We start from the raw sequence: 18,481 nt of genomic DNA, 5'->3' as shown, positions 1-18,481 counted from the left end.
ACATTAGTCAAGAAGTTACAGTCCCACGGGATCGGCAGCTACTACCAAACTGAAAGGGTTTTCTTTTAAAGGTTTTATACAGCATTCAGTATTTTGGAAAAAGGCAATTAAAGCTTACCTGTGTTATCTTGTTGTGATTAGCAAGGAACATGGATAGATTCTGGGACTCTTGAATGGACTGAGGATCTGCCATTTTCCGTAGGAACTGAGCAGCTCTTTGCAAATAGAAGAAAAGAAAACAATTATATTTCCCTTCAATGGCACTGCTTGTAAGCAAACTCATCCCCTCTCAACAGAAACACACTCATCTCTGCATCTATCAAGTAGTCAGTGGAACCTGTAACTGTCAGTACAATCAGTAAGTACAATGGCAACACCATTTGTTGCATGTACAAGGTTGTTGACCTTAACATATCTCCTATCTCCTGAATCAAGCAGAAAGAGAATTTGACACATAAGGCCAGTGCTTTCTTGCCAAAGCTTCACAAAAACATGTTAGCCAAACCTACCCTTTTATTGACTAAGAGAAAAGCAAAAACACTCTAAGAGCAACTTTAAGTTATAAGCATCAAAACCGGATGCCAAAAACTGGAGTAGAACAAAAAGTCAGCTTTCTCTGAAACTTGAAAAGAAAAGCAGTATTGAGCAGTGCATATCCAACACATTTAGTGAACGCCAAGTTAGAAGTACTTGCCAGTTTTGCCTTAAAAGACAGAACAATCTTTTGTTGATGGAAGAGCAGCATAAAGAAAGTCAATTTAGTCAATGGTTTAGCTGCAGTAATTGCAGAAAAAGCTGCTACTGCTGCCATCTTGTGGGAGCTCTGTCTCCCCACAGCATAAATCCTGATCTGTCCTTAACAGCTTACCTCTTGTAGGCTGAATGGTCGTTCTTCACGCTGCACTTCATATTCTTCAGCTCATCTAGTACTGCAAACATGTTGATAAATTTGCCCAGTGTGATCAGATACGCTTCAGAGACAAAGTCTTTTCTCCTCTCTGCATGGCACAAGCGTCTCACCTCCCCACAAAACCGTTCAATTGCATTTCTCTAACGAAACAAAAAGGAGTCAGAGAATAAAAGCCACAATGTTTCCAAGATTCATCACACAACTAGAGGTCTAACACCTGTCTATCCTCCCCTCTAAACAACAGTCCACTTTGATGTACCTACAAGAGCTAATGTAAAACACCACCAAAGCACAAAAACATTTAAGGCCTGTGAGGCCAACAACACATGAGCACGGTCTTTCCAGCTTCACCTCTGTGTACTACAATTGTCATAAAGGATTTCCTTACGACAGGCAGACCCTGCCTGGAACAACTGGGAATATTATTTGCAAACCGAAGTCAGAAAAATTTAAAATCCCTTTGAAACAAGTGATTTTATACCAGAATAGTGATTAATGTCAGCACAGCCATCCTTGCACATGGTTATTTGAGGGCTTATTTCCATGTGTGCACCAGGGCCATCTGAGATTGCAAGTACAAATAGAAACATCAAGTGTAAAGAGGAACCTGTTCTGAGTTTAGCACAATAATCTTGAATTAAAGTATATTTTTGTAGTCAGTAAGACCCATCAGTTTAGGAAGATGACAGAAAATACTACATTGCATTCATTCTTCTGTGTGCTCCATGGTTTGCAAGCTCTGGTTGCTCTGACTTCCTCAGAAAAATGCCAGGAAGAATCCCCCATCCATTGAATAAAGTGGCAAGCTGCTTGCACAGGAGGAGAGAGCAAGACAAATGGCTGTTTTCCAGTCCGTATTTAGTTTGGGTGGCTGGCAGGTCAAAAAAACTGGGGTTAGCTTGCCACAAGTATGAACTTCTGCAGCAGAGTTGCACTGGGTGCTAAGATGTCAAAGCTTGCAGAATCCTCAGCCACCCACCAAATGGTCTCTTGTGTTGTATTTCTTTTTCCTTTCCTTCCATGGTGTCAGGGACCATGTAAAATTACCTTCTATTTTATCCTCAAAGTGTTAATGGAGGAATCTCTTTTTTTGGTGGCAGTGTGCAGCAGGAGAACAAGAGGCAATGGGCAGAAGGTTGAACACAGGAAATTCCATACAAACACAAGGAAGAATTTATCTACTGTGAGAGTGGTGGCCCAGAGAGGTTGTGGAGTCTCCTTCTCTGGAGGTACTTGAGAACCACCTGGATGCTTCCCTCTGAGACCTGCTGTAGGGAACTGCTTTAGCAGGAAGTAGGATTCAATGATCTCTAGAGGTCCCTTCCAACCCCTGCAATGCTCTGATTCTGTGGAACTCCTGAAGTTGTTAAGACAGGTATTAGAAATGCTGCCCTTCTAAGAGATCTTTTTTTTCCACCCAAAGTATAACGATTAGGTTGAGTATCTGATCATATAATATTAAGCATGCAGAATAAGCATATAATCTTGCTAACAAATGTTTAATTTCTATTCCTTTTACCTGGAAATACATAAAATTCATCAGTTTTGTGACTTCTGGCTCCAGCACTTCCACGGTTTTCTCATAAATTTCTACTCTGTTAGGCTGCTCGTTGCACTTAACCTGAAGACAATTAGAAAGACCATCACAGTTACAGCTTTTCCGGGTAAAAAAAAGCTTCCCTCAGAAACTCAGATCCCAAATGACAAACTGGAAAACATATTCTCATCTTAACTATACAAATTTAAGGCATTGATAGCTGGCATTAGTAAATCTACGCCATCCTTCTAAGATTCACTGAGTTTAAAAACAGAAATTGAGATTTATTTTTTTCCCCTGTTATCTCTGTACTTTGTGCATAAAAATATTTGCAAGCTGTTGCCAATTCACTATTTTCATTTTCCTGATGCATCTTAACGTTCTTCCCATCCCATCCCCATATCACCATTCGCAGACATGCATTCACAGGCTTTTAATTCTGCACGCAGATCAAGAAAACACTGCACAGCTCTGACAAGGAGAAAACAACCATCTGAAAACCTCGGATGTTTAACCCAAATGCTAATTATCACATGCTGCGTCACCTGTTAAACCTGCTCTGAATTTAAATATTTGGGGAAGCAAAAAAAAAAGAAGCCCAACTAGTTCCCAAGTGTTAAGACACTGTTCTGTGGCATGCACAGCTTGCTGACTCAGGGATCAAAGCAAATTTAATTTCAGAACTCATTACTAAACCTGTAACCAAGACAGAAGTGCACATGCTACATGATGGTTTATTTTTGACGCTTTACCTGGGGAATGGCTCTTGAGCAGCTCCTCCATGTATACAGCATGACAGCATATTCCTGGCCCTCTTCTAACATTTCATTCTGCAAGAGAGAAACTCGGTAACAATATGGCAGTGTAAAACAAAGGAGTTAAATTCACTTCTCTGCCATTGTTCCAAAGAAAACCTTTTCTTATCAGAAAGTGTATGTGCAAATGCGTATTGCAAGCTGAATGATACATCTTACTGCATGGTTTTTAAACATGCACAAAACAACTGAAAGTTCAGAATGGAACAGTGTTTAAAACCTGCAAGTTCCTTTGTATCCCAAAACAGCAATATCACCAGCAGGGAGAGAGTTATGAGTAACAAGTCTCATCCTCTATTGTGTAACTGTTAAATACCACAAAAGACCTTACACAAAAGCATGTCGATAAACAACGAATGTATACACTCTACAGTGAGGAAGCCAAAAATAAACCCCCGCTGTCACTAGACTGACAGAGAAGCATAGGAAATTTGGGAGGACAAAAGGTAATTTTTCATTCATGTTACAGCAGAAAGCTGTCAACAAAACTAACCCCTCTCTAGATACTGAAAAAAAACCACACAGTGAAAGCCATAAGCTTTTGAACAATACTGGTTGATCAAGAAAAAGGACAATTTTAAAACTACCAGCAATTATGTGCAAGAAAAGAAGTGCCACACTCTTTTGTGTGTTACTGCCTCTTGGAAACGTCACAGGCAACTTCTTTTCTGTGACCACAATTCTTACAATGAAATGCAAAATGACACATTATTCCCCTTTTATTCCAGGTAGCAGAGACGTATCTACCTGAACACCTTCTTACCATGCTAGAGTGGACTGTAGCTTGCTCGATGTATCTTGCAATGCCAGTGACAAATGCATTTCTGTCCTCAAAGTTAGTGTTGAAGTTTGGCTGTAAAGAAAGCAAAGTATCAAATCAAATTATTGGGAAGGCAAATAATTTTTACGTATCATAAATGTGAACACTTCTGTTATTGTTATTTTGTTTGCTTGCTTTTTAAGAGCATATATTCTTGCAAAAGAACTGCAGTATTTGTTTGTCTAAAATGACAGCAGACCTGGTAAAGCAGAGATGATGGTGGGGGTTCAATACACGGTTGCTGATCTGGCAATGGTAACTCTTCCAAGAGATCCACATTGGATAAGGCATCCTCCAGTGTTACTTGAGCAGTCATTTTGCACCTGTGGTTAAAAAAATACATACATATATATGTGTATATGTATACATACATGTACCTGTAGTTGTTTTTTTCTATATATACATCTTACTATTTAAACAGAAAAGAAATGAATACCACAAAGAGCAGGGAACCATTAGTACTGTGGGAAACAGGTAGTTTCCCTTTGATGAGGACATTTCCTAGACACCATAATGGAAGGGGACACAGTCAAACCAAAAACCATCCGGTTTCAGTATGCAAGTTTAAAATGAATGTTAGGACTAACAACCTCCTCCTTACTTTATGACTTCAGAAACGCTTCTCTTCTTCCCTGCCACACCAAAACCAGAGGACATCAAATTCACAGGAAAAAAGGACTGCCCTCAGATGTAACCATAAGGACAGCATCAATCTGAAGTTAAAAATAAACAAATGAAGAAACCACCAAAGACGACAAAGAGTAAAAGCAAAAACCAAAGCAAAGGGAAGGAAACACAACTGGTAAACCACCTGCCCTCAGAGAGCAACCAGCACACTGAGCTGGTGCTGCAAAACCAACAAACCACACATGAGGAGAGCTCACCAACAATTTCTAACAACTGGTGTCAGACAGGTCTGCAGGCCTCTTGCTTCTTGAAACCATGGATGGCTCCAGCACTGCTTCGAGCCTGAGCAGGTTGGTTTTCATTAAAATAAATAAATAAGCAGTGCATATGTTGTACAACTTGCAATCCCGGTTGAAAAATGATGAAGGACAGGACTGACAGGAGCGCTTGCTGACAGCACTGCCCACAGTCAGCACAGCTCCTTCACAGCCAATACGGTTATTCTTAAATGACGGGCAGGCAAAAGTCATGGCATCTTCCCTTCAATAAATAAACAAATGCCAAAAGAATTCCATATCTGGGCACAAGTCCCACAAGGAAGTTGAAGCCTATTATATGCTGAAAACTCCCTCTGAAAGCCAGGAGCGTTCCTGTGCTGTGCAGGTGACGGAGCAACAGCACAGGCTGCACAGAGGCTGTGGGGTCTCCTCTTTGGGGATTCCCAGCAGCTGCCTGGATGCAGCCCTAGGCACCCTGCTCTTGGTGGCCCTGCTGGAGCTGGGGCTGGAGCAAGTGGGCCCTGAGGGCTCTGCCAACCTCAGCCATACTGTGATCCTCCTACCCCTCCTCAAACACAGCCCTGTTTCCCAGTGTGGAAGAAGAGCCAAGGATACACATACTAGAAAAGTAACCCAAATTCTCTCTCACTTACACTGCTGTCCATTTAACAGCACCAATGTGAGAAACTCCCCTCAGCAGGATGGATGCGCAGGGCTACAAAAGGAAGACTTCCTGCTGCCCCTCAGACTGTGAGAAGAAACACAGGAGGGCACATTTTTTCCAAGCCCTTCGGCATGATTTCACAAAGATAGAACAGCATTCTGTGAACTGGGAGAACGTAAGCAAATGGGCGCACGCTGTTACAAAAGCCCTCTTGTGCTAAGGTTGCTGACAGACTCCCTTGGTAATTGCCATCCATACAGCTGGTGTTCAGCTGGCCAAGCTACCATTTTGGCATGCCTGTCCTCCACTTTTCCTATCCTATTATCTAGCAAGACACGAAAGAAGAAACTCCTTTCTGCCCAGCTCTGACACATTTGCATATGTTGAGGGCAGCAGAGGAAGGGCAGCTGGAGCTCTGCTGGTTCTCCGTCCCTGCGACCTCAGTGGGAAAGATTTTATTCAAGGTTCCTTTTATATTTCCCCCCCTTAAGTATCATGAAAAATCATTGAAGGAAACTGAAATTCCCAAGACACAAAACTGAACAGTTTTGCCTCCTTAAGACTGATCAGGATGAGTTCTTCTAGGCGAAACCACTGGGCCGCAGCACTAGTATTTCAACAGACTCCCTTCAGGCAGAGAACGTAAGAAACTTCAAAGACCTCCTGTAAAAAAATCACGAGCCATAGTCTGATTATGAGTTCACCTAAATGAGAAGAGATTAAAACGTTGTAGTTACACTGATAATTACAGCTACATGGTAAGTTTACTCAAGCAGCAAGGTTTACTTTCTTACTACACTCCTGTGATGCTGTATTTTCAGCTGAACATCCACCCAGGATTTTCCAGGACTGATTTGCTCAAGCAGAAGACACATGAGAATTACTTCAAAACAATCCTTTTTTCTTCCTTTTTTTTTTTCTTTTTCTGCTGCCTTTGCATCACAGCCCATCATTATGGCACTGAAGTCAAAATGCATTCCAGGAACATGCTTTCCTGGACATACACAACTTAATTAAAAGCCATTTGTTATCTTACATCCTCCCTCCGGGAGAATCACACACATCTGCATGCTGGTTAGCTAAATTTTAGTGTCTGATGAGCACACCCATCTTTGTAAGCAGGAGAAAGCAGTGTCTGTGCTGATTCCCAGACTCTTCCCAGACGGCAAAGCTAGCAGACAAGGAATCCCTGTCTCCTGCACAGACAAGCAGCAGACTTACCATGCAAATTCCCACTGCATCCAAGGGTCAGAGGTATCAATCATGGGGTGGGGTTTTTCTGCTTTTTTATAGGGCACCACCACCATCTAGCTTGAATTAAGATATTCTTCTTTCTCTTCATTTGTGAAGGATACAAGCACCAGGTGGGCCTGACCTGCTTAGAACAGTCTGAAGTACAGAGAAGCTTACAGTGCCATCTCCATGACATTTCGTCCAGGTGAAAAGCAAAAGAAAGGCACCAGACCCTGAAGTTCCTGTAGCATGATTTACATCTTGATCTAACTTCAGAGCCGGCTTAGTATTGAAACATATTCAAACAAAAGATCTGCCAATCTATTTTAAATGGTATAATTCTGTATCCTTGTTAACAGCTATGCAATAGAATGGCACACAACACTTCGCTTAGCATTGCTCTGGTATTTAGAGAAACTGAAGATCAATCCTAACAGATAAACCATTTCCACATCTCCATCTTTACAGAATAACATCTTTGCTAAAGATTAATTTCAAGCATAAGAAAAGAATAGAAACACTTCTGAGTTTTTAAGATATCTTCTAGTGACAGAGTTACGCAGGTTAAATTATTTATCAAAGAAGAAATTAGCAGACAACTCATGCACAGTCTATAATTACCAAAACAGGAAAACGATGCTAGATGTCAGGAGATAGTTCTTAAGCATGTTCAAGAAACAGCACACAAAATCCTGCAGATGTAAGTGAATTTAGGTAAATATATGCTTCTTGAGACCGCCTTGTAAGTACAGGAATCACCAGGCAATTCCTCTTTCACTTCTTCTTCCAGAACCAAGACTTCCACAGAAACAACCTCTAATGGCCTCAAACATCTATCCAGCTGAACCTGAAAAAACCTCTGATTCTCAGTGTAAGAAGTTCAATGTTGTAGCAGGTCTTGCTAATCTCTACTGACTTTCTTTTCCATCATTCACTCAAAGTTCTGAAAATCCAGAAATCTTTATGTATTTATCTGCACAGAACCATCAGAGCAATAACCCTCTTGCTTGGAAGATGGGGAATAGCAGCAGATAATGGCCTGGACACGGTGACAGCCTCCAGGTGGTTTATGCCAGCAGCTCCTTAGTGCAAATCTTTTGTCACTGCTGTACACAGGACAGAGCAGGTGATGCACTTGACTGCATCTACTCCAGCCTTATGCTCGTAGCATGCTCTAGAAGGAAAACCTCCTTAAAAAACAAAGAAAAGGTTTAGCTGATAGCACAGCGCAAGAGAGATCTGACAAGCAAACAGGCAATGCCACAGAATGAGAACCTGTCCTGATCACTGGGGTAAGAGAAGCAGACACAGCAACCAAGCTCAGGCTTTCCTGTCAGGAAGGACTGCAACAAGGAACTGTCGTAGACACAATAAGGCCTCTGGACCTTTACTTTAAGATCATGTCATATTTGTCATTATTTTACTTGCTGTGCAGGTCAGACCACATGGATTCATCTATATCACCATTTTTTTGACATCGGTATCTTAAATATCCGTTCAAAAAAGAAATTCCCGAAGTATTTTCATTAAACCACCATTCCCAAGCATACCTGAAGTTTAAATGAGTGCAAATCCACTAAAAACACAGAATTACACATCTAAAGGCCTGAAAGTTACACAATACATAAATGCATTTCAGAAAAGAAGTGACACCAATGAAATCATTTGGAAAAGCATACCTTATGGCTGCTATAACTACGGTAGGAGTCCCTGCAGCTCTACAGGAGAAGCTGCACCAGCAGCTCTGAAGGCAGCCCAGGCAGTAAAGGGATGCAGGCGATGTACAGCTTCACCCTCAACTATGTAAGCTCTTAAAACCAGCACGAACCCAAGCTACGTGCCAGGGGCAGTGTGAGAATACTGCTGAGGAAAGCAAAGGGGCCTGGGGATGTTCAGGGGATTGGTTTTGGTAAGGTCATGTTCTACTTACTCGCAAGATACTATGATACTATGATGATGATACATAACCCAAGAAGATCTCAAGCATTGAAATTTGTGAAAGAAGTATTTTTTACTAGAATTCTAAAATCCCTAAGGTTGGGTTTAAACAATACATCAAAAAAACCTGTTGGATTACAGAAGCTCTAGAATATGTTCTGACTTCATAGATGAAAACACTGTTTAATTTGACTGAGCGCAGGTGCTGGGAAGAGATTCTCCCTGTCTTTTTGCAGACCACTGGAAGCATTTCTCACTTTGTGTTTAAATAGATGCACTGCATTTCCAAGTGCTTGTGCATGTTCCCAGGCTCAAAATAAGACAAAAAGGAAGTCTGTCTGCTCTTTAAACAGCACTTCCTCTCACACTGGCTCTCTTCCCTCCCAAGTTTGCAAAAGCATCTTTGAATTTCAAATTAAATGAAGAATCTTAAATGAAGCCTAGAGCGGGTACTGAAAATTACAAATGCATTGCAAGTCAGGAATTTAAACATGCATCTACGTGAGGGTTTTTGCCTTGTTTTTAAATAAGCTTAAATAAGTAAATGAAAAATAAGCAAATGAAAGCTTACCTCATGTTTTAGGGCAGGATACAATGATGAAAATGGGGGAAATTCTACATTCTCTATAAGTATGGCATTTAAGGAAGGGATAAATAAGTACATCCCTGGCTTGCATCAGAAACAGTGATGCCAGCAGGAGCAGGAAGTAACCATGACCCTGTGCTCAACCCCAATGGGGCTGTAGTTTGGGACCCCTCACTGGAAGAAAGGCATTAAGGCCCTGGAGCGTGTCCAGAGAAGGGCAACAAAGCTGTGAGGGGTCTGGAGCACAAGTCTACAAAAACCAGCTGAGGGAACTGGGATTGCTTAGTCTGAAGGAGGCTCAGGGGAGACCTTATTGCTCTCTACAGCTGCCTGAAGGGAGGCTGTGGTGAGCTGGGGGTCAGCCTCTTCTCCCATGTAACCAGTGATAGGACTACATGGAATGGCCTCAAGTTGCACCAGAGGAGATTCAGGTTGGACATTCGGAAATACTTCCCCAAGAGCTCAGTCAGGTACTGGAACGGGCTGCCCAGAGAGGTGGGGGAGTCACTGACCCTGAAAGTGCTCAAGAACTGTGTAGATGTTGTATTGAGGTACAGGGTTTAGTGGGAAATAGTGGTGATAAGTGGTTGGACCAGCCGATCTTGGAGGCTATTTACAACATTGGTGATTCTGTGATTCTACGTTCTCCAAAGAAGAGGAGCAAAAGCATTCAGCAGGCCAGTAGGGATAAACTTAAAAAGACAACTGAATGGTCAGTTAAACTGCAGCATGTGGGACGAGCCTCCGTGAACTCCATAGGAAACAATGACAACATTCCCACAGGAACAGGCAGAAGTTGTTTAGTTTCTCTCTGTAGCAATGCAACATTTCATCATTTCTTCTGCTCCCTTGTGCCATTTTTCTATTTACTGGCATGAAGATAAATTGTTTCAATACTCCTTGCAATGTTCCTACCCATGATAATCGTAGAATCACAGCATGGCCTGGGTTGAAAAGGACCACAGTGATCATCCAGTTTCAATCCCCTGCTATGTGCAGGTTTACCAACCACCAGACCAGGCTGCCCAGAGCCACATCCAGCCTGGCCTTGAATGCCTCCAGGGATGGGGCATCCACAACCTCCTTGGGCAACCTGTTCCAGTGCATCACCACCCTCTGTGTGAAACATCATGAGACTGATCACAAAAGGCCCCTGAATGTTGGAGTTAACAAAAAGAATGGATTTTCCCTTCCAAGAGCAGTACAGCAATGACCACCGTGCTTTCCTCCTTCAGGATACATCCCAAAATTTTACTTCTGTTTTATGATAATTTATGGTCTGATTTTTGAGGAGCCCTGAGTGGAGCCAGGAGCTGGACTTACGATCCTTATAAGCCCTCTCCAACTCAGCGTGTTCTACAATTCCATGAATTAAACCTCAAATGCAGCAGCTGATCAGCTGCATATTCTGAGTACACAGAAACAATTTTATTAAATTGATAAGTAAACTGCTTCAGAGATAAGCAATATGCCAGATCTGCTCTGTGTGAATGCTCTTTTTCAGTGCTGGGTTGACAGAATCTGCCTTTTTGTGAAGGGGATTAATGCAGTGTGGTTGTTGGGTGTTTTTTTTTTGCAGGAGTGGAGCTATGCTGTGTTCCTAAGCAACAGATTAGCATAAACTGAAGGAGCAAATAAAAATGCTTTTCTCATCATATATTGACCCACCTTATTAAAGTAAGAGACCAAAGGAAGCGGGCGGCAGCTGACAACCCTTTATGCAACAGACCTGACATACAGCTCAGCTTTCAACAAGCAGCTTGCATTTGGAATAAACAAGGCTCAGTAAACACAAAAGGGAAAACTAAAAATTCCAGTGCTCAATTATCCCACCCAGCAACACAGCAGATCCCAGAAGGGTCAGATCAGGGAAATGGTTCACTCAGAGCCAGGCTCCTGAGTGCACACAACACTTGACTAACTCCCCTTCTCTTTCTCAGGGCAGCGGTCCACAGCCCCAAGCTGATGGAGTTTAAGGAGCATTTGGACACTGCTCTTAGACATAAGGTTTGGATTTTGGGTGGTGCTGTGTGGAACCAGGAACTGGACTTTATGGTCCTCCCAGGTGCCATCTACCTCAGAAAATTCTATGATTCTGTTCTTTACCCTTCACACAATTCACCTCTCCCCTGTTGTTTAATCTTTTCTCCTTGTCTTGCTGTGCTGTCCCGCTGCTCCATCTGCTGCAGCTGTCCTCAGCACATTTTCTCCATGCCTCCATTTCAGATTCTTCTGCTGCTTCAGAAGCTCTGCAAACCAGTTCCTGCTGTGCCACATGGATGCGCACAGAGGCAGCACAGCATGGCATTGCTTTGGGAATGGTTAAAAAAGGTACACCTCAGTGCGTGCATTGGAAACAGCAGTGGCTGGTAGGCAGAGAACCTGTCTGCCATGTTATAGGTAAGGGAGCCACAGGGACTAAAAGGGCCTCCTGGACTCCTTATATGCAAATACAAACAATAGCCAAGTTCTCAAACCGTACCTTCATTTCACCGGAGCCGGGAAAAGATAAAGCAGAAAACATTGTTCTCTCCAGGGACTGCATTCTTTCTAAGCCATTTTCCTGATGGAAAGCTAATAGTCTTTACACGTGTCTTCAGTTTTCCTTTCCCTTTAAATAGGCTCATCACCTGATGAGTTTTATTCTTTCATTTTCATACAGAAAACAAAAATACGCAGTCTCAGCAAAAATTCTTCATCTAAAGCTTTACTTCTGGCATCACCTGAAAAGCATCTACGTGTCAATCTTGAGCAGTGTGTCCTAACAGTTAACTTGAACTTCACGTTCAGAATGTAAAATTCAGCACACTCTCCTATTGATTTAGCAGATGTCAGTGGACCCGCTTGAAATAACCAGGGCTGTACTGAGAGAAGAACAGAAGTCAAGCTCAGATCTGTAGCATTATAGATAGATTATATAGCCAATAAAGTACCCATGCCCTCATCAGAACTGAAATGTGTTTAGGTATTGTGTAGCAACACTATATTTTTATCAAGATCTTGGAGACCGATCTCTCGCACAGCTGCAGTGCAATAAGGTCAGCACTTCTGGGAGCTCCAAGTCCCATTCTACAGCTGGAATCCTACCCAGCACGTCACCTCTTGAAATGCATGTGCTAACACAACGTGCTGGTTTTGAACGCTGGCTACTCTTTCCTAAAAACAGCAGTGCTTTATATTGCATTCATTCATAAGAGCATTAAAGAGACTCAATTCTAGTAATTATTTGTGAGAGACAAGTCATCTAAGAAGTGTAAGTCCACCCTTTCTCTAAAGCATTAACATACCTGTAGGTGGAGGAAGGGAAGGAAGGTATTCTGTGCTCCAAATGAATAATTCTTGAGCTTACCAACCTGTTTGCTCGTTCTATCACAGACCTACAGAAAGCCATCCTGTGAGAGGATACTGAGGGAGACACCACTGAACTGGAAAAAAATCTAACTCCCAGTAGCGGCTCTGACTATGAAGTAATGGCACAGATCCACTTGGAACCACAGAACAGCTGCCTGGTCCAAAGACCACCACATTCACCTTTGTTACTCTATGAGAAGGAATGCAAGGCACACCAATGAATCTTACATTTGTTACATCACTACAATGGCAGATGTCAAGTCAATCATGTGTCTGACTTCTGCTGTGACATAACACGCTGCCCAGCACCGAAGTTTACTTTTACTTATTGGTACGGCAAAGGAACCACAAGAAGAATTTGCCCCAAGAATGCAGAGTAATGACTGTAAAATGAAACTGTCTTGACTCACATGTAAAATAGATACAGTAATTACGCTAAAATTTGTTTTCTTTTGCATAACAGTGCAAGTGATCCTAGTAACTTAAGGGCCAGCAGATGAATAAAACTGAGCCGGAGGAGCTTTATGAGGGCTTTTTGTTCCACTTTATGTAACTTCGTAGCTCTCATGCAACTCCTCTGAAGCTTCCATGCCTTCAACAAACCTCAGACTGAGGTTATCTCAAATCTCTGAGAAGCAAAACAAGAAATAAACGGTCTGATGATCCTGAGAAACAGGTTATGGGAAGACTATGACAACCACTCTCAGGATCCAATCACCTTCCAAGACAGCTCTCTTTCAGAGAGAATAAACAAAGCACTAACCAAAACCAAGGAGCACATCAGGCAAGCTTTTAACATAAATCACGCAGCTGGAACTGATATCTGTTAATTACATAATTGCACTTTAAGGTCTATGCGAGTTGAGAGAGTTTGTAGGTTCAAATCCTGGGGCAGATTTCTACCTAAAGCAAACTTAAAACCCAATAATTTTATTACTGAATACTTTAGATACCGTGTGTTCATCGTTGGAAGGGACTTTTAAAGGTCACGTAGTCCAGCCCCCCTACATTGAGCACGTATCTCATCCAGAAGCTTTAGGGTAACCCTGTTGAGCAGAACTCAAACACTGCTCCATTCTCCTCCTTGTGACCCTCAGCGGGACCTGCCCAAATGCAGTGTCCATTCAGCAGACAGCTATTGAGCACCCCCACCTCTTTCCTTGTCCTGGCAGCTTCAGAAACACTGCTGCCTATGCCAGCCAGACCTCACAGACCTCTTGTTTGGGAATGCTTAGAAAGCCTTCAGCATTAGGCCAGGAGGAGCTGAAAAAGCCAGGGTTTTCAAAAGGATGCAGGGAAAAGTGAGATAAGGACGAGAAGCAGAAGAGCACTGATATGAGGACTGGCATCAGTTTCATGCACGCAGCTCACAAACCCAATCTGAAAATAAAAAACTCTTTGTACAAACGCAATTCTTAAGCACAATCCAGAAAACGGAAAGTTACCTCCTATTATTACCAGAACCTGCACTCGAAGAAAATACAATAACTCAAGGGGAAGTTTTCAGAATACAAATTGTCACAAGCAAGCAGAACGCAACAAGGACCGGAGCTGCAATTAGAGCCCAGGCTCTGTACCCCACACAGCTACCGTAACGCTCCGTGACCCTCTAACTAAGGAGAAACCCCCTCACACAGCTCTCCTCCCCTCCAACGCACGCCGTGCAGCCACAGGGCTCCCTGCTATACATAACGACGCACATGCCCAAACTCTGCCCAGACCCCCCGCCGAACGATGCGGGAATTCGGCTCCCACCGAGGCATCGTGAACTTACGGCCCCCGCCCCAGCAGCCCCAACCCATCAGACGGCACACGAAACCCAGGGGCGGAACCGTGAGGAGCGGCGGGACGCGCCCCGGGCGCAGCGCTCCGGACCGGGCAGGGGGCGAGGCCGCACCCCAAGCGCCGTCGCTCTGGGCCCGGCCGGACCAGGCCGCTCCACTTCCCGAGAAGCGCTGCCGCGGCGGCTGCTCACCCTCTCCGCACCGCCGGCTCCCGAGAACGGCGCTGCCCGGCGACGGGGACCCGTCCGGAGCTGAGCTCGGCTGGGCTGAGAGCGGCGCTGGGCCGGCGGCTCGCTCCTGGGCCGCGCCCGGCGGGGAGTTTCCTGTGTGAGTCACCGGACTGGGAGCCGCGCAGGGAAACACCCTTCCTGCGACCCAGCCCCTCCTCCCGCCGCCCGTCCCAAGCCTGCCGCCCCTTCCCTTCCTTCCCTCCCGGGCCGGCCCCTCCTCCCGCCCGGCCTGCCGGCGTCTTGCTCAAACAACGGCAGCTTGTTTCGTCGGCATACAAAAGGCCGCGCTCCCGTCCGAGCTGTACTCCGAATGTGTGAGGGGACAGCGGTACTGGGGCACCCCGGCCACATTCGTCTGTGTGGAAAACTAACGCGGTTTCTTTCCTTCAGCTCTTCGGCAGGACGGTGAGCCCAGCAGGAAGGGTCGAGGATCTAACCTTGAGGAATCAAAGGGGACGCAACAGAAAGCCGTCTGAAAACATTTCCTCTAGGTGGTGCTCATGTATGGCTTTTTTTTCGTAGCCGAAGCGCTGCTGCTGCTGCTTCTTAAAGACTGGTAGAATCGCTGAGTTAGCGTAGGCCAGGTAAACAAACACACCGTGTGTAAGGGGCTGCTGCCAGTTCGCAACCTGGAAAGGTCCAGAGCATCTTGGTATCTCCCCAGAGTCTGGATGCTTGTCATTGGACTAAGTTGTTCCCAATATTTTTCACTGTTGAAAGTCAGCTTTTCAGTCGTCGGCAAACTAGGCGGTATTGCTGGAGCAAGCGACTTTCTGTCATACTTTCAACAGCTGATGTTTGAGGTTTGTGTTTTGGCTTTGTTTTATTTATTATTCCTTCACTTGCTGTCTTATTTTTTCCCCCCTCAAGTGAGTTTCCATTGTACTAAGAGCTTCCTTTAAATAGCTTCCTTGTAATAATTGCCTTTGGAAAGTGGGAATAAGTTGCAAAGCCCATCATTCTCAGTACTTCAACTACTGGCTTATGGAATTATTCCACCCGTTCCACATCAGCAAGATTTCCAACAGTCTGTTGTTGGATGTGGCTACTTGTTCTTCTCTGATAGAATATTTCCATAGTATATGTTGAGTGTATATGTTATAGAACTGTTTGCATTGGAAGGGAGCCTTACAGGACACCTAGTCCAACTCCCTCCCTGCAATAAGCTGGGACACCTACAGCTACATCAGGCTGCTCAGAGCCCCATCCAGCCTGACCTATGATCTCTATGATCCATCACCTCTCTGTGCAACATGTTTGTATCAGTGGAATGAATCTCACCCATCGCAGCCCATGATCCTTAGCTTCTTTACTCAGCTCAATGAATACTGCAGAAGACAACCAGAGCCAGATGCTTCCATTTCTAGCTGATACTACTCAATGCAAGCTCTCGTATGCTTTGTCATAAACAATCCCTAGTGCAGTGAGGTCTTTAAATTAAAAAAACAAAACACAACTCACCTACATTATGAAGGATTGGTTTCATTTCCTTGTCCCAAGTGAACACAAAGTTGACAACATCCCAATCTTCGTGCAGCACTCAGCACATCAGCATCGAAACCTGTTCCCAAGCCACAAGTGAAACAAGGGAGACTTGAAACATGCTGTGTCTGCAAGCACTAGACAGGGAACTTACTCCAGAGCTAAAAGCTCCCACAGAGATCTGATCAACAGCATTTTGCCTCCAGCTGGGTGATGCTGCTTAGACTTCCTGGGGGCACAGCTCCCACCTTTGCCAAAAGTCTCCTAGTGCCAAGAGCGGCTGCTCCAACTTATCCTAAGGACTGGCTGACGTCTGAGGGTCTTCCCATGCTCCTTCTGAAGTGATTGAGTGATTGAGAGATTTCCCCACTAGTGGAGCTATCTGCTCTTTAATGGCATCCCCATGCTCCAATGTATACCAACCCATAAATTAAAAATACTGATAATTGATCACATGCAGCTCCTTTGTCTGTCAAGATCTTTTCCACCTTTTTCTATACTGGAATTAGAGGATGATCCCATTTCACCATCTGGATTGGATGTCTACATTCTCATGTAACGTGAAGCATGCTTATCAGTATTACATTCTGGAATGCCCCCATGACTCCTTGCTTTCCATTTTTGTGCAATTTAAGTACTGCAATGACTGTACTTGATTAAGGGTTTCAGTGAGTCTTCGTGACCACTTCTTGTTTCACTGTATCACCAGCTTCTTGTTTTACCGTATCATCCCTCTTATTCTTGCACAAGCCAATACAGGCCTTCTGGGCCTGGCTAAATATATGTATATCTACATATAGCTGATCATTACCTGATGTCCTACCCACTAGAAGGTAGCTGTGGCTTCTATGATGTCAATGACTAGAATCAGAATTTCAAACAGTCCTTTCTTGTGTGGCATTTACTTAAACTCAGTATTTAACCTGTCACCATAATCTTTACTGAGATCTGTAACACCACTGTTTTATGTTCCTGACAATTTCTGCCCTTTACATCTGCATCAGATAAACACCAGATAGTTAAGACAGTACAAGCTTAACTCCCTGCAGATCAGACTAAGTCTTTCGTCAAAGCTCTATGCTAGCCATGCTAGCCATAGATACCCACAAGACTATTTCCTGAATTCCAGCTGGTTTTGTTCTATTTTGAATTCCTTTCTCAGGGTTGTACCATATTTATCCAAAGTCTGTGAATGAAAATCATCTGCAGAAGCCCGGAGGATTCCATTCCATGTCATTCTGTGTAAAAGAAGAGGTTAGACAGAGGTCTTGAGGTCCTACCTATGTATGTCTAAGATGCTCATGTGCTCCAGTTTTACACCTTTCCACCCTGGTATTTTAGTGATTGAGCTTAACAGCATGCCTACCTATCAATTTAATTTTTACCTGCTTCTTTTTATCCTCGCTAAGGAGATAACACAACACAGGAACGTTCTGTGATCTGTATTGGTTATAAATATACAGATGGTGGCAAATGTACAGACGGTATAAGTAAATATAAGTAAAGGAAAACTCACCAATGGTGGTGCCTTGGCTGAAGAAGCTGGGGCAGTCCTCACTGGTGAGCGATCTCCAAGAGATACTGCTTCAGTGGGAGTCAGCCCTCAAATGAGGTCTCAGAGGGAATGGAGTTGAGCTCCACCCCTCCCGGGAGCACAGCTACATCACTCTCACCTGTGCTCCCACAGCTGACCCCATACTTGCCTCAGCTGATTAATCAGAGGTTCAGGCTGTGATTACCAATCTCCCATACAGTGATCTGTCATGATCCAACACAGAAAGGCATTTATGAAGCCATTGTGAGCAATGGCCACAAGGACAGCCAGAACAGGACACCATGCAAAACTACAAAGAAAGAGAAGTGATAAATAAACCCACACCTGCAGCAAAAAGTCAGCCAGCTGTCCACACTCTAAAAGACTGGGGGAAAAAAAGATGTCTGACATAACAAGTCAGTACACAATTTTGCATCAGACATGACAAATGGCTTAAAGCAGAGCAAGACTATGGAACTATTCCATACTCCCATGCATAAAACAAGGCTGTTGCTTCAGCTCTCAGGAGATAGGCAGAATATCTGGGGAGTGTTTGCTGTGTCCAAATCCCATTTCTACCATGCAAACAACAGCTCAAATATAATCCCTCACTTGGTCTCATCCAAGGCCCATCTAATGCTGGCCATTTTACTAGCTATCTAAATGCCACAACCAACAACCCAATATGGCTT

At 43.8% G+C, this 18,481-nt stretch overlaps 1 protein-coding gene across 3 annotated transcripts in view; it reads right to left on the bottom strand.

The window, feature by feature from the left end:
* CYFIP1 (cytoplasmic FMR1 interacting protein 1) overlaps positions 1-14,927 on the bottom strand; it is a 57,882-nt gene extending 42,955 nt beyond the window's left edge. For 2 of the 3 annotated variants that reach the window (XM_072334271.1, XM_072334263.1), the window contains exons 1-7: positions 14,735-14,868; positions 4,282-4,405; positions 4,026-4,115; positions 3,200-3,277; positions 2,430-2,531; positions 869-1,050; positions 119-215 (exon numbers count right to left, since the gene is read on the bottom strand). In XM_072334271.1, the coding sequence (XP_072190372.1) occupies positions 119-215; positions 869-1,050; positions 2,430-2,531; positions 3,200-3,277; positions 4,026-4,115; positions 4,282-4,398 (666 nt within the window). In that variant the 5' untranslated portion in view covers positions 4,399-4,405; positions 14,735-14,868. Of the gene's footprint in view, positions 1-118; positions 216-868; positions 1,051-2,429; positions 2,532-3,199; positions 3,278-4,025; positions 4,116-4,281; positions 4,406-14,734 lie in introns of all 3 variants that reach the window. The other variant, XM_072334279.1, reaches the window with a different exon arrangement.
* Between the last annotated feature and the right edge of the window lie 3,554 nt (positions 14,928-18,481).

The sequence above is a fragment of the Excalfactoria chinensis genome, chromosome 1 (assembly GCF_039878825.1).
Source record: "Excalfactoria chinensis isolate bCotChi1 chromosome 1, bCotChi1.hap2, whole genome shotgun sequence".
NCBI lineage: Eukaryota > Metazoa > Chordata > Aves > Galliformes > Phasianidae > Excalfactoria > Excalfactoria chinensis.
This window is presented reverse-complemented; position numbering and strand designations above follow the sequence as displayed.